The sequence below is a fragment of the Nipponia nippon genome, unplaced genomic scaffold (genome assembly GCF_047370975.1).
Source record: "Nipponia nippon isolate SJK-2023a ecotype South Korea unplaced genomic scaffold, ASM4737097v1 scaffold_5, whole genome shotgun sequence".
Taxonomy (NCBI): Eukaryota; Metazoa; Chordata; class Aves; order Pelecaniformes; family Threskiornithidae; genus Nipponia; species Nipponia nippon.
In genome coordinates, this window is record NW_028262369.1 from 33,983,108 (window position 1) to 34,007,878 (window position 24,771).

Sequence of the window (24,771 nt, forward strand, 5' to 3'; positions counted from 1 at the left end):
ATAAAGAACAACTGCTCATGTGGCTGCACTCTGTTTCCATACTATAAAAAAAGCAATTTAAGAAACAAATTAAATATTTTCTATAAGTACATTTCCATATCAACAGTTATCTGGGATATCACAAGAATGTTACTGTTGCCAACAGCAAAGAGATTCCACATACGTATACAGATATTTAATAAAGTCCATTTGCTACAGGCATCACCTATGCACTTCTGGTCACCCCTTGGGTTAAGTCATGAATATCAGCTGATGTCAAAAAGCAGAATGAATAAGTGTTTACTTTTTTACCCGAATAAACATTTCCAATTCATTTTTCCTTCTTTTTTCAATTCTTTCAGACTCTATTTGGCAGGTGTGACAAACATACAGATGGTTAACAGCTGGTCCTCCTCCATACCTGCAGTAAAAGTAAAAAAAAAAAAAACACAACATTAACCTTGTGGAAAATACCACGTAAAAAGATCATGCACCTATAGACATCGCAAACGTCAGCTTCTTATAGTATGTCACAGAAATCTGATACATGCCAGTCACACTGATCCACAAATGCCATAGTCTATTTTCCTAGTAATATTTTGTAATCCATCCTAAGATATAACCATTTTTGTAAGTTCTGACTGCCTAAAGCCAGTACAAACCATCTCAACTTCTGCAGTATCACATACTTCAAAAGGCATTACTATGGGAAGAACATGTCAGTGAGCAAGTATTCTGTTATGTATACACCATGTGTGATTTTATTAAAGGCCTCTAAGGAACAGCTTATGGAAATGTTCCAGCCAGTTCTATCTTAACCATGTTCCTCCATTCCATTGCAGGCTCTTCATCAGTTTGCTACCTCCCTGACACCAGCCTCTAAACTTGTTTGTTGCTTTGTTCTTAAAAAGTTATTCTCCATGACCCTTCTCTCCTTATTTTCCTTGTGTGAAACTGCATACATGGAAGTCTTCAGGGGCACTGTTACTGAGAAGCGCAGGAGATATATATATATACACACACACACAGTGAGAGCAGCCCTGAGGAGAAGGACTTGGGGGTACTGGTAGATGAAAAGCTGGACATGAGTCGGCAATGCGCTCTCGCAACCCAGAAAGCCAACCATATCCCGGGCTGCATCAAAAGAAGTGTGGCCAGCAGGTCAAGGGAGGAGGTTCTCCCCCTCTACTCTGCTCTGGTGAGACCCCACCTGGAGTACTGCCTCCAGCTCTGGGGTCCTCAGTACAAGAAGGACACGGACCTGTTGGAGCAGGTCCAGAGGAGGGCCGCAAAAATGATCAGAGGGACGGAGCACCTCTCACCTACCACTTAAATCGCACCTCTGAAGATGACATTTTGTCTTTAGACTGCACGTGTCATTTCACAAGTTTTTAACTGAAATAGGTCAAGTATGGATTATACTATGTTATATCGAAGCAACTCTGACCCCAAAGTATTGGGAATTGAACAGTAGTGCCACGTGAGCAGCAAAATAAATGTGTTTGGGACACAGATTGGCAATTGGCATCCTAGACGAATATCTCCTTTTCCTTAATACTATCTCAGTAGAAATCAACTTCCACCATAGTTGACTTCCTCACCCTAAATTCTCACCCACTGCAGCCATGGTACTCTCCCATAATTCCCAGATAACAGCAAGAAAAAAAGCAAAACGTGGTTGCTTCAGAGCTACTCTGTGTTGCAGGGTGCATGCGCCAGTCAGGAAGCCAGACAGAACAGACAAATGTTAGCAGTAACAATTCATACCTCTTTTCTACCTAGTAGATTACTCTCAAAATCTGGAGGACCCTGCCATCTCTGGGACTTCTACCTCTCTATCAAATGACTGACGTTTGACATCTTGTTAAAAAAGTTTATAGAGAAGGTAAATTAATGAGAAGTTTAAAAACATTTTCGTTCAGATTTAGCAAATATTTCTGCGTACAGAAAAGAGATAATGCCTTTGTTGGTTGGAAGAAAAATTCAGTACATCTAGGAAAGTGGAAATAAGCTGGAAATAGTATTGTTTCTATTTTTCTCTTGTGTCCATTGAAACTAAACCAAAAAAACCTCAAGCCTTCAGTTATAGTGCTTAGGTGGCAGGAAATTAACAGTTAAAAATATTTAATGCAAGTGCAATACTGAGTCCTTAAGGTCATCAGCAAAGCTCTTCTGCAGCTTTTCATTACTTTAAAAGGAGATACCTCTTGTAAGAATCCCTCCTTTATAAGCAAGCACTTAAACCTGACCTACATTAAAAAGTGTGGAATAGTTATACGGAATGCTTAGATATAAGTTATTTTGAAGCAGTACTGGCAGCTGAGGCTATGGATTCAAAGCCAACATAAAAGAAAAGCTGTCTCCGTCCAACAAGAGAACAGGAAGCTGATACAGAGAGCTCTTTAAAAATACCTCTTGCAAAGCCTACTTCTGCTGACCTACTTTGTATCACAATGCACATACCATATATGTTTATTGCTTTAATACTCAAGTATTATCCCAGTAACACACTGCTTTACGTAGGCTTTTAGCATTACTTTGCACAAGCAAATTATATAAATCGGCCATTTGCAATCCCTTCACTTAGCTTTGTGCCTAGAGTGTATATATATAATTTTTCTGAGCCACTAATTCTGAAGTCTGTGGTTGCTGCTTGGCACATGTTTGCTCTCAAACCATATCACTGGGTTTTTTCCAGTTACAGTACAGAACTTACCTGCTATACAGATTATCCCATATATTTTGAGGTAGCATTACAACTAGGTCCTCTATGAAGCTAGCTTTGTGTGGAGGAACACCTGCAGAAGCAGGGGAAAAAAAAAAAACAAAACAACTTGTGGATTTTATTGGGAGAGGAGGGCAGAGACTATGTTAGAGGTCTCTAAATAAAAGAAAACAAAACACCAAACCACAACCTTTCAATGAATTCAGAGAAATCATGTGAAACAAGTTTTACCACAGTATAATCTGTTACTGTATTTAAAGAGACTACTCTAATTTTAATCTTTTATGAGGCTGAAAAGTTTATAAAAAGCAGAAGCAAACTACATGAAAGATTAAAATTAAAGGGCTAGAATCCTTTTTAGATACTGATTGCAAAAACGCTTCTTAAGGTATACAATTAAAATGTTAGAGTGATTAAATATTTTGTTTATGCATGTAAACACATTAGCAAACTGTCTATTCAAAATTCACTTATTTGCTGTAGACCTTTTTGAATTACTTCAAACATCATGAATGCTTGAAAGTAGTGAAATTTTGAGGGAGGCAGAAATAGAGGAGCTTGCAGAATTAGAAGCATTGAGTTGAAGCACATGGTAAGCAGCAATGTGCTATGCAGGAATTCTTTTGAATAGGGCAAATTTAGTAGTTCGACCACCCGTACAACAAGAGTCATCTGCTGTAACCCTGCGAAAGGAAAGGCACGGCCACAAGGGCTCACATGTACACACTCTGCAAATTGCTACAGGGGCACAATATTCCTATGCTAAAAGTTTGGTTCAGCAACAGGGGCAGCACCTTTAACTGCTAATCTAATACAGCTGTATTTTTTATTAGAAAATAGGTAAAAGAACACCACACAGTGTGTGGGATGTTGGTGTGGAACACCACATAGATTTCTTGGGATGTTAGCACTCAAATATGGATATTTACCCAAATATGTTTTTCTTAATGTAATTCTCTCATTTTTATTAACATTTAGCACAAAGAAAATTTTTATGCTCCTATACAAAATATACAAAATTACTACTCTGTTTCCACACTGCTATGCACTGGATACTTCGCACCAGACCAATTTCTTGTTCCGCAGCTTTCAAACCTTCTTGTTGCTTCTAGCACGTAGCTGAGAAAAAGATTTAGATTGGCAGACCAAAGTATTAAGGATGATGATAAAGTGACCGGATTTTTAAAAATGAGAACATACATGTTTAGGAAGCAAGCAGATAAGCCAAACTGTTCCTCTTTAAGAATCAAGAAAGCTTATAAACAAAATCAAATGTGCAGAGAAAAGAAAAAAAATTAGAACTTCACACAGTATCATTTCCAACTAGTCAGCTACTAAAACGAGAGAAATCATTTACTTAGAAGTTATAGTTCTAATTTACCTAAGAAATTACAGAGGTTATAATATGAACTTACTATATTCATAATTCCTTTAATTAAAACAAGTGTACATCCCTGTATAGCTGCAAGTCGACAGACAAATTCTTTTTAAATGATACTCAGTTACAGTCTCACCTCCATGCATACAGAGAAAGTCATTATTTGAAATTGGTCCTGGCTCTGCAAAAGTCTTGAATTTATTTAACCACTGTCTGGAAACATAAAACTGCAGAAGACTCGGTTCCATCATATTCAGTAGACCTGATATCCTCCGTCTCTCTCTCTGTGCTTCTTCACTGCTCTTTCTATTACCGAAATAGAAATCATTAAACAAATATATATCCTTGTGTACAGCGCAGATAATTTACTTTGTGAAAAGAAAATTGTACTTTCAAGTAAGTTATCTGGGCCTTGTCTATACTTCAAAGTTCCACTAGCATGAAGTAGTCGACTTAGCACGTGAAAAAACTTGCACCTTTAATGCGCAGCCAGAGCCACCACCTAAATGTGTGGGAGGAACCTAGACCGTCACATTACAGAACTGTGTGTCACAAGAGTCAGTACAGTTAGTACAGAGTGGGAAGGGCAGCAAAGACTACTTGGTCTGTTAAACCTATGCTTGTCCTTAGTTCTGATAAGCCATGGCACAGGTGTTATCACGCTTACGAGAAAACTTTGGCCTGCTTAATTCAACAGCTCAAAGACCCCTGACAGTTTCCATTCAATCTAAAGCAAATAGTTGGACTGCAACAGAGACAGCAGACGATACCACAGAGGTGATTACTACCACAGGAGAAGAAAAGGCTCTGCCCACCTGCCCATTTCCTCTATGCATCTTTTGAGCTAAAGCTTTGCAAGCTGTATGCCTTGGGCAGATGTTCCTTACTTACGTTCAAAAGTAAGGTTGAACAGCAAGTAGATCAGGTAATTCCCCTACTTCTCCTGTATCCCCCTGCTGTTCTTATTGAGGCTGTTACTGCTGTCCAACTGAAGTACCTCTGCTCCTCTATTTTTAGATTGAATAGAATATCTCTTCTCCGAAAGCAGGTTTGAACCATACATTCCATCCTCCAAAACCCTCACCTGAAACTTCACTCAGCATCACACAAAAACTGGGCCACCTCAGTTAATTTACGGAGACGAATTTGACTCAAATAGCTGATAGAAAAGCTTCAGGTAGACCTAACGGCTATAGCAACAAGGCTATTTGTAGTATAGCAAAACAAGACTAAGAGAGTAGGAAAAAACCCAAATGCTATGAACCCAATTAAAATACATTACCTGTTTAAATTCAGATCAAAATTGTTTAACAAAAACCTTAAAAGTCTGGAAATGAAATTGAAGTAGCTAAGTTCACTTTCCAGCTGTAATATAAAAATGCATACATATGTCCACTAAGCTTTCTAAAATGCGCTGAAAGAACATCTGTTTTGTGTGTGTGGTAGTGTTTTGTGGGTATATTCTTTTTTAAAACCAAATTTTATGAATGCTATTCTTTTATCATTTATTTTAATATGTTTGCCCACAATGAGGTACAGTGTTCTTTCTTGGCAATACAGCATGACTTCCACATTCCTTTTAAAAGACCTACTGACTCAGACCTACAGGCTTCGCTCAGACAGTGACAGGTACAAGTGCTCCTAATGAAAGTTTAAACATTCTCAGAACACATATCATTTCTTGTGCAACTCTGACACAATCTATTTAGCAGTCAACTTCTAGTGGAAATTTGATCTGAGTATCAGAAATCTAGAATTTGAAAATTGAGTTAAGTTGCTTTTATTATTTCAAGTACAAAAATTCCTTAGACTGAAGATGATAACATGACTTCTCATGTTTCATTTCAACTTTCAGGAAAAGAGGAGCCTATAAATTCCCTGAAATTAAATTACACCACAGTAAAACCTCTATTGTTCACATCCCATCTGCTAAAGACTTTCCACAATACCCTTTAGAGCTTTAACAGTTGGAGTCTGTGTGCAAAACCTCCCCATGCGCAGAATTCCTTTCCTCTAATTGAAAAGAAGGTAATTAGTGGCCAGTTCTAACAGTTGCTTAAAGTTCTCTTTCTAGTCATCTTACTATACTTTATTTATTCAGATTTCATTTTCATTTTAACTTCTATACATGTTTTAGCAGTGACAAAGCAAGTGACATAACTGAAGGATTAAATCTCTCTCCAGCATAGGCTTTTCTGGTTTGTCAGATTCGTTCATTATAATTCTTGTGGGGCAGCTAATTTCTGAAAGCTGCCCAACTGCTTAAAAAGTTATTTACATACCTGACTAATATGAGTATGATTGTACTTTTAATTTCTTACCTGTAGAAGAGAACATAGGCTTCTGCATTTTGCACTGTGGATTCTGATACTTCTGTGACGCTCTGGTCATCAAATTCATACCACAAATTATTTAAATTGTTGCGACAATAAGCTATATAATGTCCACCTAGAGTGTTAGAAGCAAGAGTTATTAAAAAAGTGTCCAGAGCTGCCCATTTTACTTCCTTTTCATGTATTGCACACTAAGTCCAAAAAAACCAAGTCTTAAATGGGAGAAACATTAAATCATTAGCAGACAGGACCTGGATATTAAATTCTCTCAAACTCAGGATCAGCTTTTTTTTTCTGATTTTCTATCAGCCAGTAGAAAGTTGAACACCACTTTCAGCATATTCTTGAACACTTCAAACAGCTTGTTGTCTAGTGAATGCACTCCTGAACCATGATATTCAAATCAAGACTAAGACTGTCTGAACAATTTACCCTTATCAGTTTCCACAGTGAACTCTTTTCAAATCTTTGTATGCTTTATAATAGAAGTTAGCATAGATGTGTAACAGCTACATGATATCAAGACCATACTTAACTGTGTTTTGAAGACTATTCAGAATATATTTTAAATTATTACTATTTTTAAATGCATTTTCAACTGTCAATAATTAAGTAATCAAAATATCTACTAAACTGATTACGAAAAGCATCATTCAGCAAGCACTAAATGGGAAGATGAAAAAGCATCCAGAAAAAATGGAAACAAAAATCGAAACAATGGATACCTCAAGTTTGGGGAGTAGGAGGGGGTGGGTAACTTCTGTAAAAATCCATGAAGTTTCTGGCTTCAAACTTCTCGTTCTCCTATTTTCCAAATCTTATAAATACTGAAAGCACTTGGGCAGGAATGAGCTTAACATATAGCAGTAAGACATTTATTCAGCTACTCATCACTACCCATAAATAGCAGTTACTGCCTGTTTTGGGGTTAACTGGCAGCGATCACCCAAAAGAACATCTTTGAAAAAAATTACTGGCATCTTTGTGGTGCTTTGTGAATTCCTTCCAAAAAAGTAAGGCATACAAAGCATCAAAACTCTAGACAAACAACAGTTGTAGAACAGCCGATCACCTGGTCATCTGCTGGCATGTAACATTATTTGTATATTTATACTGTTCACTTTCAATAGTGCATGTAGGTTTTTTACTTAATATTCCAGGATCTATTAACGTTTTTCCACCTACAATTTTATTTAGGTATATCATACAATTTCAAAGATGTGTCAACTCTTTATGAGCAAGCCATCTTATGGCTCAAGGCAAAAATCACAGCATTTATCTTTCACATTATAACTACCAATGCTTATCTATTTACCCTTCAGTATATGGATATAATCCTTAAACAGAAATGCTGATGTGAATATCAACTGCAAAGACCAAACAATCAACCTCATACTTACTGCTGGCAGTTCCATGATGGCAGATGACAGATAGGAGATCATAAGTCACTATTTGAGCTGGACTGTCCTTTGCAAGGAAAGGCTGAAGATCAAGGCCTTCCAAGGGAAAGGACACATGGGTCCCAATTTTTGTGGAAAACATTAGTTCATGTCTAAATCTTTTGAGATGAATGCACAATATCTGTAAGAAGGATCGACAGATTCACTCAAGAACTATACATTCTACTATTTGATATATAATAACTACACTGTGCATGCCATCTTTTCCTTTTATCATCCCAAAAGGATCACTTTTCTCTATGGCCTGAGGCAACTATCACAAGCTCTGTGTTCCACAATTTTTTTTTTTTTAAATCAATTGCAGCTCAAGGAGTTAGAAATGAATTTGTAATTCTCGAAGACATCTTACCAACAGTATAAAAAAACCCAAACAAACAACAACAACAACAAAAAAAACACCAAACAAAAATGCCCACAGTCCTGAACAGTTACTAACACTGATGCAGCAATGAACAACATACCTTTTCTCTTCCTCAATGCACCTAATGCACAATCTGGTCACAAGGGACATTAATTCTTCCTGATTATTGCAGCCATCAACTCATGTTTTGAAGTGTAAGATTGGATTACTTTTAAAATGTAAAGTTACAAGCATTACTTATAGAAAAGATTTCCAGTCTGGCTGTGGTGTTTAATTCTATGATCTACAGTATAAATAAGTTCTGCAGGCTGACAATAACAACACAGAAAAACCCCATTCTTCTAACTTTGCTTTTCATGTACAAGGTTTACTTTCTTACACGATGAATAATCAAACATTGCTCACATTCTTAAAACAAATGCCAGTATGAAGATGCACTTTCATCATATAACATTATAAACACAATTTACTCCATGCAACTCATTAGTCTTACCACATTCCTAATCATGCAGAAAAAGTGCTTTAAAGTGCATGTAGTAACAGTACCTCAGGAAATTTTTGCACTTTGCAGAATTTCACTCCATTTCTTAACCTAAGCAAAGAAAAACAAAACAAAACAACCAATACTTAGTTCTGAAAAGGTTTTAATTTACTGTGCTAGATCAGGAAAAGTCTAAGCTGAACATTACACTAGTAAACCCAAAATATTTCTGGAATGTAGACTAGACATGGAGTAGCCAAAATGATACAAACAATGACACTTCAGAAGACAATCTGTACTGCTGAAAAATTCGAAGCAGCAAGTACAGATAATCAAGTTCCATCTAGCTAACAGTTTGTCTTAGCACAAAGGAAAGAACTTTAAAGCTTCACTAAAGCTGATTATTCAGCAAAAGAGAAAAAAGAAACCAACTAAGTTTATTTAAGAAATTACCTACAGCAGATCACCAGTTATATAGCAAGGAATAACACTCCTTTTCCATAAAGGGCTTTGAGCAGTCTTCAGACCACTTTGGTTTCTTGGTTCTTTAGTATTTAAAGCCATAGTATATTTCTTTATTTTTAACTGAAGTTAAAAGTTTTAGCTTTCACTGAAGTGACCTACTGCATATCAATGAAAACCTGCTAGTAATATAGAGGGCTGAAAGCTTTTATTTTATCAAAAACAATTTAGAAAGGTCTAAAATTGTAAGGAACATGAAAAAGAATTAAGCGCATTTGGCTTGCAATATGGTACAGCGAGTCAGTGCTTCGTGACTCCTGCACCTTTGTAATACTAAGTTTCTGACAGCCAGAACATAAGGTAGTATCAAAAGATTAATAGCACTGCGACATATCCAACAGAAATAAATGCCTCTTGACTAACAGAAGCATTAAAGCACTCAAATTGAGACAAGTTAAAACAAACAAAGGTAAAAGCCAGCTTACTTTTTACACCTTCCACAGCTGTACATGTTATCACCTGCAAATATCAGGGAGAAGACAAACAGCCATTATTTTCTAAATCCAAATAGTTACCCTTCAAGAGCATACATTTGGTATGTAAAAGTTTCAAGGGAATTTATCTTTAGGTTGCATTCAATATTTAACAGTCATAAGAGTGTTGACATAGCAACTAAACAGAAAGGTTCTTAGGCTTTATGCTTTCAACCATGAGGCAGTACAGCATAATCTGAAGAGACAATGCTATATAATTTACAAGGGAAATAATTTACTAAGTCCAAATTAAGGTTACGAGAATGAGTATTAATATAGTGTTTTTTGAAATTTTTATGAACCTTCAGTCGATACCATGTCATTAAACCAAATTCAGAGTTATCTGACATTTCTAAAGCAGCTTTCATGGGCATTTCTTGCCTCAAATATTTAGTTGACTGAGAAGCTTACCTTTTTGAAATGAATGATCCCATAAGAGCAAGGAACGACTGTATTACAGTCTAGCAGGTGGCCTTTGCTTAATTGCGTGATGCTAAGAAGATATTAATCATCTTATTGTGACAGGAGGAAAGAAACCCAGAAGAAACATGTTCATGTAATTAACCTCTTACCCTTGAGCTCATCTCTGGCGAAAAAGGCAGCAAGACAATCTTGTAAGGTTACAACTGGACCCCAAAACCAGCTAGGAACACATGAGACAACAAACCTGAAACATCATTGACAGAAAAGAAAGAAAACCAACAAATGTTCTGCCAGAAGAGCAGAAACTGGAATTTTAAAATAGATAAATAAATAAAACAGGGTAAATATTATTTACCTTTTGAAATATTCCATAAAAAAAGCTATCCATCCCTGGGGGGCATATGCTTCTCCACATGACCCTGCCTTGACTAGAGATGTCTGATGACTTGCAGAATGGAGTTTAGCAAGATCCTCCTTACCTGGAATAGGCAAGGACAGATCCTGAAAGGTCTCCAGGGTTACAGACAGCTAAAGAAGAAAACAAATGAAACAAAATAGTTAAGCTTGAAGAGAAACAGCAATTAAATTGAATTCTGTAAGGTTCACCAGTAACTACTAAGTCACTGTCTAGTTGAAAATTCCACTAGGTAGCAAATTAATTATAAATAAGGATACGTAAGAATTCATTTTCTAAAAAAAAAAAAGAGGAAGAAAAAATAACATTTCAGAGTGAACATGCACATTGTTGTCACTGAAACTTTTTTTTAAGTCGTTATTAATTACTTGTCTTCCTACTAGTCATACAAAGCACTATGATTTTTACCTCAGGCTCCTGTTATACAAGCTAGTTTCAGAAAGCTTCAGCCCATTGTTTTGACAGTACTTTCCTTTGACATTATCTTGACCTGATATAACTGGACCCACTGCAAAAAAGACCCAGCTGTGCATTTTCTTTGTCCCATGCTGGATTTAGTGATCACATAGTCACAGAGTAAAACATCAAGCAAACTTTAAAAATTCTTTTTTTTTTTTTTGAACTTGCTCACCAGATTACCCTGAGGTCTCGGTATTCTTAGATCTAAAGCGAGGGAAGCAGTAAGGGCATGCAACTGCATGGGGGTCAGGTTTAAACTTTATGTTGACAAACTTGTCCCCAGTGCAAAGATTTGTATATCCAATACTGGATACAATTGCTTTGAAACTAAAGTGGTCCACTAGACATGTTTAGGTAATTGACTTTTTTAAAATGATCATGTGTGCTGTTCTAAGTAATTCTATGAGCAAATAGTAGAGAAAAAAATCAACTGTTCCTATACTGCACCACATGTTGCAGTAGAGGACAACTTCAGAAAGCAGTTAATGATTCATATAACCTGTAAAAGTAAGTGTCTTTACCTGGATTTTTTGAAAGACATGAATTTTCTTAGCCTCAATCTACCTGGTAAGATTGTTATAGCAGTATGATTGGACTACTGTCTTTTACTTTTCTTTGTAACATTATGTACCTGAGAACTTACGACAGTAGCAGATATGCATTAGGATATTCAGAACAGTACTAGAAACTAATCATACCTAAGCGAAGTTGAAGAGCAAGCTTCTTTCTCCATCCTTGCTGTAAGCCAATTCTCAAAATGTTATTTTTCAGCTCTGAGTAAATATCCAGCTCAATGAAAGCAAGCTAGTTTAAACACAAAGTGCTGGTAGTAGCTGCTATTACTATTTGAGTGAACAAGTATGGAACAACCTAACCTTCTGAGGAAATCTGCCACAAAAGAATAAAGTTACCAGAGAATGACCGTATTTGTAAAACTAAGTATTTGTATTGAGGAAAAAAAAAAACATATTAAAAGCTAGAACTTCCCCTCTTTACTCACCCGATCACAAGTCAAGCACTGTACTGAGCTTATTATAGTCCCATCAAATATATCAGAGATAACACTCCTGTACTTCTTGCGCTTCTTCCTTTTTGGTGATGATATAGTTGAAACTATAAAATAACAAAAATAAAATGCTGAAAGTAAATCAAGATACAGTGGATTCTGATTTCCTTCAACTTGGCATAATTAATTAGAGATCACACCTATTTAGGATTAAATTATGAGCCAAGCCCTGTTTTATATGTACAAAATATTTCTTAGAAATGACACAACTTGGTAACTGCTAGTACCAGGCAATTCACATAGGTTCCTCAAGCAGTTTATGGGGGACAAACACCAGAAAATTTTGCCTCTGCTTAAGTAAAACTCAAACTGCCAGTCTTGAAATCTACAGCCTGCTGCTACAAGATTTGTCTTGGCAGGAATCCTCCAAGGTATAAACTTAAAAATGCACATTCTATCTGACATTTAATCCGATCACGTCTTTCCAGGAAGTTTTAACCATGTTGGGCTGAAGAGCTCACACACAAGTTTATTGTATCACTGATGGCAGTGGGTTGAAGTAGACTAAATTTACTCCTAGAGTCCAGCCTAACAGCAGCTTATTAAAAAAAATAAAGTAAAACTCCAAGCCAATAACGTATGCACCCCACCCAAATCCACTACTAATTAGGTAAACACACCAGAGCAGTCTCTTGGGCTCTACAGATTACTGGAATAATAGGCTAAAATGAAGATCACAAAACCTCTTCTGGAGTCAGTACCTTACCCAAGAGACCACTCAAAAGTCTTGCAGAAGTCAAAGGCAAACTCTGCCAAAATGCTGACAGCCAGTAACAAGATAGGCAGTGAAACATGGAAATAATTACAGTGAAAAAGAAACTGAATTGCTCCAATAAATCCTTCACATAGAACACAACCTCCCAAGGCTCCTTTGTACATAAAGAGTTTGCCCACAAGCAAGTACTCTTGTCTCTTTACTGTCCAGCAGAATTATACATTGTCTCTGTATCATCCCATACCTAGAAAGACGTCCAAAATAATAGAAAAGTCTGAATTTAAAAGTATCTGCAGCAGAAAGAACAGCCACTAGAAGTAATCTGAAAAACCCTCTTTTCCACAATGCATCAGAGGTATTTTATTTATCATGGACACAAACTGCCTTATACAGCCTTTTGCCCAGAACTCTCTAAGGTTCCTTTCAATCACTTATTTTGCCACTAAACTGCTTCAAGATCGTTCCAAACTCTTCATTTATCAGTGATGTGGAGGATGTGCTGCATTTATACACACTAACAAACAGCAGAAATAAATGCAAGACAATGACAAGCAGGGGCATCTTAGAATTGTGGCACCCAACAGATACCACATGCTTTCAGCAAGGGGGAAAGGGAAGAGGAGGGAATAGGTGTATTGTAATTAGGTATTAGCCCCCAGACACAAGTCCTGGCACACTAGGGAATTCCCCTGTCACTATGGGGAATTAAAAAAAACCCAAACAACCCACCTCGTAAGCTTGCAAACAGCTGCCACACTACACCTCTAGTCAGTTCTACTGCACACGTATCTGTTCCCTCAATACTCAATAAAGACGACCAAAAGTTAAATTATCAGGAAGCGACAAAAATCAGTAGTCTAGATTGGAAGAGACGACCTTTGGATATCATCTGGTACAGTCTCTGTTCAAAGCAGCTCTAGTTGAACTTTGGAATATCCATCTCCAAGAACCTCAAGGTACCTCTAGGCTCCCACCTCTGTTCCAGTATTCAGCCACTCCATGGAAAGATTTTTTTTTTTCCTTCCATCTAATAAAAATTTTCCTTTCTGCAGCTTGCTTCCATTTCTATTTGCTGCACGACTTCAAGAACAGTCTGGCTCTGCCTTCTCTATAACCACCCATTATGCTGATGACAGCAACAGTTCCCCTTCAGCCTTTCCTTCTCCAGGCTGAACAAACCCAGCTCTCCCAGCCTCTCCATGTACATGACAGGCTCCAGCCACCTAGTACCTCTTCTGACAGACTCGCTTCAGTTTGTCTAAAACCCTTCTGTAACGGCAAAGCCAAAACTGCAGAGAGTAGTACAGATGCACTGTCAAAATTGCTGAACAAATGAACGAAGGAGGTCAATGATTTAAGTCCATTAAATCACTGTCATTCAACATCAATGCTAAAGCATTACAAGGACGACATGAACGTTTTCAGAACTTATCCTGGACAGCCTGTTGAATGAAAGAGGATCACAATATTAAAGTTGTGGGAGTTTTTTGGTTTGGTTTGGTTTGGTTTAATACTAGCCTTAAAAGCATGTTCCAAAAGACAAGCTTTTATTAAAATAGTCTACCGTTAGACAAATAAGGGCAAAAAAAATGTCATATATCGTTCCTTGTGCCCTAAAGCTGCACTGTCTTGTATCTAAAGGCAATAAAAATCTCAACATTGTGGATGCTGATAAACACATCATACTGTGGAAAATGCCAAAAGAAATAGTCTACACCGCAAAGACAGTAACAACCAGAAAGCAGCTAGCATTTACAAGTCTATCTACAGTATAGGTACACATGGCTCCTTAAACCTTAATAAACTAAAATGTTGCCTTATTGAACTTCTGCTGAAGAACCAACGCACATGTTCTCTGTAAAGCATTACCTTTCTGTGGGTACTAACTTCTCCCACATTTTCCCTCTCTCCAAACCAGTCCAACTGAGAAAGCTGTCTAAAAGTATTATTCCATCCTCCGAAAGTAGAGGCAAATACCATTCATGCTTCAAAAGAATCAGAATTTTACAGAAGAAAAGGGATTCTTACTGTATGTCCAGCTTACATAACGCTCCTTCTCCCCACTGGGGATCGGGGTTTAAAAAAAAAAACAAAAACAAAACCCTAAGAACTACACTGTATTGCTACGCAAGACACAACAAAATGAAAACTGTAATACAGAGCAATTCAGCACCAGGAGGGAGAAAATAAATGACCTATACCTTTTTTGTGGACTGGTGCCAGTGAAGAGCATGATGAGAATGATTTTGGAGGACTGTTTGATAAGCGTGTGTTCATCCCTTCATTTGATGATGGGGTTTGGGCTGCAGACATATCATTCATGTGGACATCACTGATGTACTCTGGAATTAATATTTGCATTATTTAATAAATTCTACCAAAAAATCTGTACTGCAGAATGAACAAACACAATAGTTATGTAATTTATTTAACCACACTGTCAAGTCACTGAACATTTAGGAATGGAGCACCATCTCAATTCATATACCTTTAAGTTAAGAACAAAACCAAAAAACCCCACTCTGCTGGGTTATCTGAAACCTTACAATTTACAAATATTAGGCTTTCCAAGGGAATTCAAGTTGAATTCAGAACACCTAAACTGAAAAAATAAATTAAGAAGGCGTATTGTTTACAAGCAAATCCACCTACCCTATTTGACCTATACTTCTCTACTGTATTCAACTCATTTCCACTCACACAGATATTGTGGCTAAGAATTTGACTATTTCAATTGCACACTAGTAATGCATTACCTGAGAATCTGCTGTGTATCTGTACTTTAACAGTTCCTTGATTATTTAAAAATTCAGTGGTCTCTGAAGCAGTGTTTGTGTCTTTTTCCAAGTCCTCCATAGAATTTGACCGTTTAAGCTTGTTGCTTGATATTTTTTCTTTCTGCCAGTCTTTGGATGTGATTGAGTTGTTATCATCATCCTGAATTAACATGGTTGTCTCTGCAGGATCCTCTAAGACAGGTTTGAAAATAGCATCATTTTCTGTTTTATCACAGGTACCACAGGATTCACAGGGCTGAAAGCCTACATCTGACTGGCTCTTGTCTTCTTCCATACTGTCTTCAACACTCATAGGCTGGGCATCTTCCAATTCTACAACTGGTTCTTTAAGTTCTTCGTGAAGCAAATCCATTAGACAACGCAAAAATTCTTGTGCATCCTAGGATTTTAAACAATTTTACAATATTATTCCATTTTATTTGGAAGATATTAAAGTCATATCAGGAAAAGATACAGATCACTAAAATGAAAGCTACAGCTGGCTGTTAAAGAAGAATAAGGTAAATTCCTCTGTCTCAGGTCTAATGTTAAAATGAAATTTCATTTTCAGACCACGTATTTATTTCCTGCATCCATTTCTTGCATGTCACAAGTAATCTTAACACAACAGTTTCCTCCAAAATACTTCAATTCCCTAAAAGCCTATTTCAACAACTTTAACAAAAATACTGCCATAGCTTACACGAACTATAAATGCAACTCAAGCAACTACCAACAGTGTGGTCAGACTCTAGCTTTGCTGGTAATGGAATGTTTTAGGGACAGTTTTTTAAAACCTTATGCAGCATCTTCAGCAAAGCAGTCAGAGCCTTGCTGTCACTGGGCATGGAAGTACTTTATTAAAAAGTATTATGATGTACTTACTTAGCCTGTCTTTCCAATTGCATCATACTGTCAACAAGACCTTAATTATTCTTCTCAAGCCTGGACAAGAATCCTGAACTATCAGTGTTTCCACAAAGAGCTATCAAGTATTACTACAAGTCTAATCTGTGTTTGGAAATATCTTAAAAGCCATCAAATTTCAACAATCCATGCAGCAGCTTGGTTCCTGGCAATAGAGAATATCTAATAAAGCAAGCATAGGAGAAAACAATAGCCTCTTCTTGGCAACTACCACTGCTTCTGTTTTCCTCTGTTTTCCTTTTCGTATTTTGGTTGTTCATAACAATAATTTTTGCTGCTCAACATTCCCATCCATCATAGCAATTACTTATTAAGCTCACAACTGCTGACTAGAAAACATTCTTTTTCTTAAAAACTACAACTATCAGATTTGTGTTTTGAATTTGGGTAATGGAAAGAATCCAATATGCCTATTTGCTGATAATCTTTTTTAAAAAAAAAAAAAAAAAGACAACTCAAACCTTGAGACAAAGATTAACTGATAAACATTCCCTATTGAGCAAAAGAATTCCTTTTTCTCCCTGAATATTGGACATGGCTCCCCACTTGGCTGCCCAACTTGTGAGGCTGGGCAATAGGAGAGCGTTGGTCATGAAAAACCTGCTTTGTTTTAATTGTTGCCATGAAACCCACTAAACATACAACTGAAGTGTGATCCAGGCAGAACCCAAAAAGGTTCTTATTAAGTGTTGCTCTGCATGGAAAAAGACATTCTCATCAGTGTTCAAAGCTGTAAGAATCAAGTTTCCGTATAGTTCCTTTTCAGTTATCAAGATCAACTTTCTACTTTTCCAGAAATTCATGTGGCTCTTAATAAATAAATGAGTAAATTAAAAAACATTGAGATTACTATTTAAACATTTACTTTACAGCTACATGCAGCATTTGAACAATAAAACATGTGTTCTAATCCTCCACTCCACAAATATGAAACATGCTAATTGAAACAGCAAAATTCCTTTGCACAGCAGCAGATTCCTGGAAGATATTAGTAAGCTTTTCTAATTACAGGGTTTAAATTTTTCCTCTAGCCCAAAAGCTTTTAATAAAGTACTGCAAACTGTATGAATGCAGCAAGATACTGTATGAAGGATCAACTGAAGAATGCCTTTACTATATAATAATCCATGACTCCTTAACAAGTTACCAACTCACAGTTCCCACAGTACTGCTTACAAAACACACAGCGGTGGTTTTTGGTTTTTTGTTTTTTTTTTTTTTCTTTTTCCCCCAAAGATATTAAATGAAAAGTGGATACTGTATATTTAATTTTTAAAACATGTAACTGGTAGATGAATATAAAAAATCCATTCTATTATTTTTTATTTTTGAACACTTTTATTTTTTCTGGGACTGCTCAAATATTAGCAGCATTATTTCACACAAAGGAAAAGTTTTAGTTACCTGTTATTTTAATTTTCCTGAAAAAAAGGGAAAAGGAGTTATTCTTAGAAGTTGAAGGCCTTTCAAGAATTTGATATAAACAAACATAAAGCAGTTAAAGATAACAAAAAATGTTTTTACAAATATATCAGCGACAAAAGGAGGGCCAAGGAGAATCTCCACCCTTTGTTGGATGCAGAGGGAAACATTGCCACGAAGGATGAGGAGAAGGCTGAGATACTTAATGCCTTCTTTGCCTCAGTCTTTCATAGTCAGACTGGTCATCCTTGGGGTTTTCAGGCCCCTGAGCTGGGAGATGGAGATAGGATGCAGAATGAAGCCCCAGTTGTCGAAGAAGTGGCAGTCACCGACCTGCTCCTCCACCTGAGTGCCCACAAGTCCATGGGGCCAGACAGGATCCACCCAAGGATACTGAGGGAGCTGGCAGAGGAGCTTGCAAAGCCACCCTCCATCATTTATCAGCAGTCCTGGTCAACCAGGGAGGTCCCAGATGACTGGAAGTTAGTAAATGTGACACCCATCTACAAGAAGGGTCGGAAGGAGGATCCGGGGAACTACAGGCCTGTCAGCCTGACCTCGGTGCCAGGGAAGGTCATGGAACAAATCATCTTGAGTGCCATTACGCGGCATGTGTGGCACAACCGGGGGATCACGCTCAGCCAGCATGGGTTTATGAAAGGAAGGTCCTGCTTCACTAACCTGGTCTCCTTCTATGACAAGGTGACCCGCTTAGTGGATGAGGGGAAGGCTGTGGATGTTGTCTACTTGGACTTTAGTAAGGCCTTTGACACTGTTTCCCACAGCATTCTCCTGGAGAAGCTGGCTGCTCACGGCTTGGATGAGTGCACTCTGCGCTGGGTTAAAAACTGGCTGGACGGCCGAGCCCAGAAAGCGGCGGTGAATGGAGTCAAATCCAGTTGGCGGCTGGTCACGAGTGGTGTTCCCCAGGGCTCAGTACTGGGGCTGGTCCTGTTCAACATCTTTATTGATGATCTGGATGAGGGGATTGAGTGCACCCTCAGTAAGTTTGCAGATGACACCAAGTTGGGTGGAAGTGTTGATCTGCTGGAGGGTAGGAAGGCCCTGCAGAGGGACCTGGACAGGCTGGATCATTGGGCTGGGACCAACCGTATGAGATTCAACAAGGCTCAGTGCCAGGTCCTGCACTTGGGTCACAACAACCCCATGCAACGCTACAGGCTAAGGGAGGAGTGGCTGGAGAGCTGTCTGGCGGAAAAGGACCTGGGGGTGTTGGCTGACAGCCGCCTGAACATGAGCCAGCAGTGTGCTCAGGTGGCCAAGAGGGCCAACGGCATCCTGGCTTGTATCAGGAATAGTGTGGCCAGAAGGACCAGGGAGGTGATAGTGCCCCTGCACTCGGCACTGGTGAGGCCGCACCTCAAGTACTGTGTTCAGTTTTGGGCCCCTCACAACAAGAAGGACATCGAGGTGCTGGAGAGCGTCCAAAGGAGGGCAACAAAGCTGGTGAAGGGTCTAGAGCACAAGTCTTATAAGGAGCAGCTGAGGGAGCTGGGGTTGTTTAGCCTGGAGAAGAGGAGGCTGAGGGGAGAACTTATTGCTCTCTCCAACTACCTGAAAGGAGGCTGTAGCCAGGTGGAGGTCGGTCTCTTCTCCCTAGTAACAAGTGACAGGACGAGAGGAAACGGCCTCAAGCTGCGCCAGGGGAAGTTTAGGTTGGATATTAAGAAAAACTTCTTCACCGAAAGGGTAGTTGGGCATTGGAACAGGCTGCCCAGGGAAGTGGTTGAGTCTCCATCCCTGGAGGTATTTAAAAGACGGGTAGACATGGTGCTCGAGGACATGGTATAGTGATGGACTTGGCAGTGATAGGTTAACGGTTGGACTCGATCTTAAGGGTCTTTTCCAACCTTAACAATTCTATGGTTCTATAAAACCTGACTTAACTGTTGATGGTTCAGTTTCAGATGATCTACATTTGAAGCATATAAACTAAAGTTTATGTTGCATTTGCTTTAAACAAATATAGGAAGCATGGTATCTTAAGTACTAAATTTAAAAATAAGAGATAACTTTATGGCTTAGGCAGACTTAAAAGACATCAGAAAGTTTTACCTGTTGCGAGTAGCCTCGAAATGTTGGATTAAGAGTTTTAATTCCTTGAAATAAACCAGTAGGAACAACAGAACCAGGCCTGAAAAGAAAAGTTTCAAATATATAAATATACATAAAAAAGCAAGCATTTAAGTGGAATTTTCTATCTTTATTGGGATCATAATTTTATCTGCAACTGAACTATAACATGTCTAACACCAATAATATTAATCTTAACCAAACATAATATTGGTCTTGAATAATTAACAATACAATTTTTCATAAATCTGTCATTCAGCAGAAATAGAGACTGTATCAGGACTTTTATGCCACATTTCTTGTCAGAGAATCACATGACAAATCCAACATACTCTTGACACTATGCACAATTACTGTTTCTTTACCTTTATACTTATATTTTGAAGTATTTTCTTAGAGATAACAGAAATTCCATATAAAGAAATAAGACAAATTGATAAAACATTGATACAGAATGAAGGACACAGAGAGGATAAAGTAGTTAAACATTTTAGGTGTATTTCTGGCAGATATAAACTTATTTTTAAAATCTTAATGCTACTTTGTATAGTGTTTATCATCTTATTTCTTGTCAGATCTTCCTTACTACAATTTACATCAATTATTTGTCCTGTCTTTGGTAGATATGGAAAAGAACACGTTATAACGAGTGTTTAAATCCTGCAAGTTAGTCTTTCCTTCCTTCATTTGTAAGAGGAATTCTGTGATACACACAAAATAAAAATTAGAAACCTAGGACAGATTAATACATCCTTCATGACTCTGGAGTTTATTTATAATCATTTCATCACCAAAATGATGTATTACCTGCTTTTGTGCCAGAGTTCCGTCATCAGCTTGAGGTAACTTTTACAAATTGCCGGTTTCTTATCTGTTTGGGCTAAGCCTCCACAGTCAAGAAAAAAGTGCGTCAAAGGTGGGCTGATTAAAAAGAAAAAAAATAGCATTTTTTTCAGCTTGTTTCAGGTTGTTAAAACACAAGGAAATATGCATTTCATACCAGATTATTACAAACAAAAAAAGAGTAATACTATTATGTAATTGAACAATTCCATTTCCTACATCCTTAAATGCTGCAACCAAACATTTCCTAGTAGGACTTAAGCAGTACAGCAACATTGCTCCTCAAACATATTCTGACATTTGTTAAAGCAACAGAATTGCCTAATGGGATTCAAATTCAAAGCAATTCCTACTAGCCATCACCAAAGTACATGTGTACCACTACAGCAACAATGACCATAAGCCTACTCCACAAACAGCATCTTAAACAAATCTTCTTTTCTCTAGAATCTAATAATGCCCCATGACGTTTGTAGGTAAATAATTTTCACTTAAATGATTATTTACCTGTTTACTTCATGCAGTGTTACCAACTCACACACTCCTTCACTTTTCTCCCTTCAACCCCCCTTTTGAAGTCACAATCCCTCATACAGATTGGACCTATTTTTATCCAAGAAAGGAGATATCCCAGCATACTTGCAAAATTTGGCATATGTCAACAGAATCATTTTCTCATGATTAGATGCCTTGTCCACTTCACCTTCTAGAGATTTGCCTCAGTTCTCCTCTGCCTCAACAAAGGATGTCAGTGAGGTCTATCTGGCCTTGTATCCTGCCTTGGATTGCAGCCAAAAGCAGATGCATACAGTTAAGCATATATGATATATGTTCAAGTACTGTCCCCTCCTAACGATTTTGAGTGCAAGAAACTTCAGAGTTGGATAGTGTTATTATCTCTTCAGCTTTTGTAGATTTCTCCTTTGTGAACTTGTCTGGTATCCCCATGGGATGAGAAGATTTTGTGTTCTAGCCATTCCTAGGATGATTTAGCATAGAATGTCCCAGATACATTGCTTGTAAGGACGGAATTTGGACCTTTTGATCTTAACATGTCTCTTTTTTAATTAGTGTTTATTCTTATGCATTTCCTTTGATTTCTTCTGTAGCAGAAAAAAAAACCAACCCACAAATTTAATAGCTTTTATCAGATTTTCTTCTAATTTCTAGAACTGTGTGTATTTTTATTTAGGACAGCGAGGAATTAGAATGGAACAGGGAAAAAGCTGAGTCCCCATACACCACAATACTTTTTTTTCCTATCAGTGACACAACTGTTTGTAGTATGCAAGACTGAGATTTAACAAATACACGTCTCCTTCCATGATAGTGCAGCCCTTCAAAATCCTTAAGTCCATCTTGAGAAAAATGCATGTATAAGCAAAGATAGAATTACATTTACAATCATTTTCCTTACCAGTTGGAAAGAGCTTGTAAAGCTGCATTCATGTAACAAGTGTTTCCAATATTTTTTAATCCTGTTAGACCTGAAAAACAGAATGAATATTCAGCAAGTCTGTTAATCCAATACAGGACGTATTAAGGAAAATACTTCCTAGAAAGTATATACTAATTAAAATACTCATGTAACACTTCTGATGCCAATTATAATGCAGAGTTGTAACTAAAAGAAACATAGGACTCCTAAAGGAATACTAATCTAACTAGAAGAAGTAATTAAGTGTTTTGATTTTGGCTAACTAAAACACTTCAGACAAGTAGACTATATTTCATCTTACTAACTTTTTATGTTTTATGACAGCTGCAGATCGTAATTTAAAATATGTTTATCAGTATTTAAGTTTTACTTGAACTTAACAATTTACCTGTTCAGTTAAATTGTTGCTATGCTGTGTTCGTAACAGTTAATCATATTACCAAAAGCTTCTCAAGGAAGATTTCATTCTTCTGTCTCAAGTTCATACTAGTAGTCAGATTACACTAAACATTCAAAACCTACTCAGCATGTGATTATCCCAGAATCAGAATTATAATTACCTACGATCAGGCTTTTTCTATGCCAATTATATACCCTTATTTTTATACACAGACTGCTCAGTTTAGACTTCCCCACAGAATTTACTTTCAAGCCCAGATTCTGCTACAAAAAAGGACAGTCATTCTTACTGAAATTAGAAAGTACCAACAGTCATAGGATTTTTAATTTTTTTTTTTCATTTTATTTTTTTAACAGCAGAAGATATATCAGGAAGATACTCTCACTGCAGTTTTCCAGCCTGCAGTGTTGCAAGTAAAGTTTTGCAATAGACTTTTCTTGCAAAGATATATTCTAATGTTAGCTTCATCAAAAGCATTTCAAAAGAAATTTTAAGAACTAAGTTAAAATGAAGCTAAAGAAGTTTTTTCCTTTAAATTTGAGAAATGTATTAACACAGTCACATCAATATTACTGGGAACTTTCATGCAATTCTACTTGTATATTACTGCTATGCAAGTTACATTCCCAAAAATATTAACAGGACAAGAAGATACACAAATACACACATTGGTAGGAGAAACTAACTGGAAATACAACACATGGTTTAATGATTTAAGGGCAGATGGCAAATTAGTAGGGTAGTGACATATCCGGAAAGATCGTGCCAGACAACAGAAGGGGAAAAGTAGGTCTTCTGGCCAATGCCAGCAGACTTAGGAGAGGGAAAGGTGGTAGTAGATGAGTAAAGGAGAAATGAGATCCATAAATTAGAATAACTCTTTTATCATCACTGATGGAAAACAAACTACCTTGACTTATGCATTAGCATCTCAAAAACAATCTCTTAACAACCTGCTGGTCAGATTTTTCTGAGAAAATGGTAGTTAGAAATATTTCGTTTACTAACAAATACACATATCCTTTTTAAAATGATCAATACCAATTTGAGACTTGTAAGAAACAATAATTATTATTTTCTCTTATGAAATGAGAAATTAAGGCTTCACTGGGGTTTCATCCACTCTCATTTTTATCTTTACAATAGTTTAATATTAGGGTGGGGTAACCTTTTATACCAGAAAGTTTGGCAGTACATGAAATCCATTACTGAAAAGGAGAAAACAAAAAACCAAAAACCCGTACTAGGATACTACAGGCTCAGAAAAGGGTTACCCAAAATGCAGGAAAGCATTCAAACCAGGAACCTTTTAGGACAGGAGAAAACATTAGAACAGATTTTATAAAAAACTACTTTTACCAGAGTGGCTAGAACACCAGCTACACTAAACTTTACTCCAACATGCTTTCTTATTTTTGTTGCTGCTTGCACGGGTACACTACGTTTATCACCACATCCTCTGCTCTGAAGGTAAGTAAAGATTGCTGCAATAAAGGTGAAAATACAACTAAAGAACTTAGCTGGAGCAGAATAGGAAACAGTTCCACTTAGAAGAGAACTAGTATACAGCTGGAGAACAGGCTTGGAGACATACACATGCGATAAAGGGCAATAAAGCACTGGATTTTGCTTTTATTACCTCTAGTCTTTAACTCATCTTCTTCCACTTCTATATCTAAGTCATCAAATACAGCTGCTAGCGGAATCTTCAGTGTGGGATTACTAGGTATTTTAAAATCCTTACAAGGAGAAAAAGAAAAAAAGTATATTTACTTTTATTTATCAATTTTCCTCTTAGTTGAGCTTACGTATAATTTCACCAACAAATCTAGGAACTGAAAATTATGTGAATGTATTTTGAAATCTCGCTGCAGCTAAAATGAGAATAATAGGATTCCACAGCTACCCTGATAAAGTTTACTAAGAAAAACCCCACGTTTTTGTTTTCAGATTAGCAGTAACAACATTGCATGATTTTATGACAACAGCTGAAGAATCAAAACAAAGCAAGTTATAGTATTTCTTTCCCTTGGATAACAAACAGTAAGCCAGCAGTGAGAAGCTAACACAGTAGTCACCA

At 37.2% G+C, this 24,771-nt stretch overlaps 1 protein-coding gene across 9 annotated transcripts in view; it reads right to left on the bottom strand.

Moving 5' to 3' along the window:
* Positions 1-24,771, bottom strand: part of USP33 (ubiquitin specific peptidase 33) — a 45,771-nt gene that overhangs the window by 5,933 nt on the left and 15,067 nt on the right. For 5 of the 9 annotated variants that reach the window (XM_087734709.1, XM_087734707.1, XM_087734708.1 and 2 more), the window contains exons 7-22: positions 24,331-24,430; positions 22,271-22,340; positions 20,818-20,931; positions 19,993-20,071; positions 15,547-15,967; positions 14,992-15,132; positions 12,010-12,122; positions 10,491-10,663; positions 10,285-10,388; positions 9,665-9,698; positions 8,783-8,828; positions 7,816-7,996; positions 6,404-6,530; positions 4,219-4,388; positions 2,696-2,777; positions 292-400 (exon numbers count right to left, since the gene is read on the bottom strand). In XM_087734709.1, the coding sequence (XP_087590835.1) occupies positions 292-400; positions 2,696-2,777; positions 4,219-4,388; positions 6,404-6,530; positions 7,816-7,996; positions 8,783-8,828; positions 9,665-9,698; positions 10,285-10,388; positions 10,491-10,663; positions 12,010-12,122; positions 14,992-15,132; positions 15,547-15,967; positions 19,993-20,071; positions 20,818-20,931; positions 22,271-22,340; positions 24,331-24,430 (2,064 nt within the window). Of the gene's footprint in view, positions 1-283; positions 401-2,695; positions 2,778-4,218; positions 4,389-6,403; positions 6,531-7,815; positions 7,997-8,782; positions 8,829-9,664; positions 9,699-10,284; positions 10,389-10,490; positions 10,664-12,009; positions 12,123-14,991; positions 15,133-15,546; positions 15,968-19,992; positions 20,072-20,817; positions 20,932-22,270; positions 22,341-24,330; positions 24,431-24,771 lie in introns of all 9 variants that reach the window. The other 4 variants (XR_015699326.1, XM_087734711.1, XM_087734710.1 and 1 more) reach the window with 4 other exon arrangements.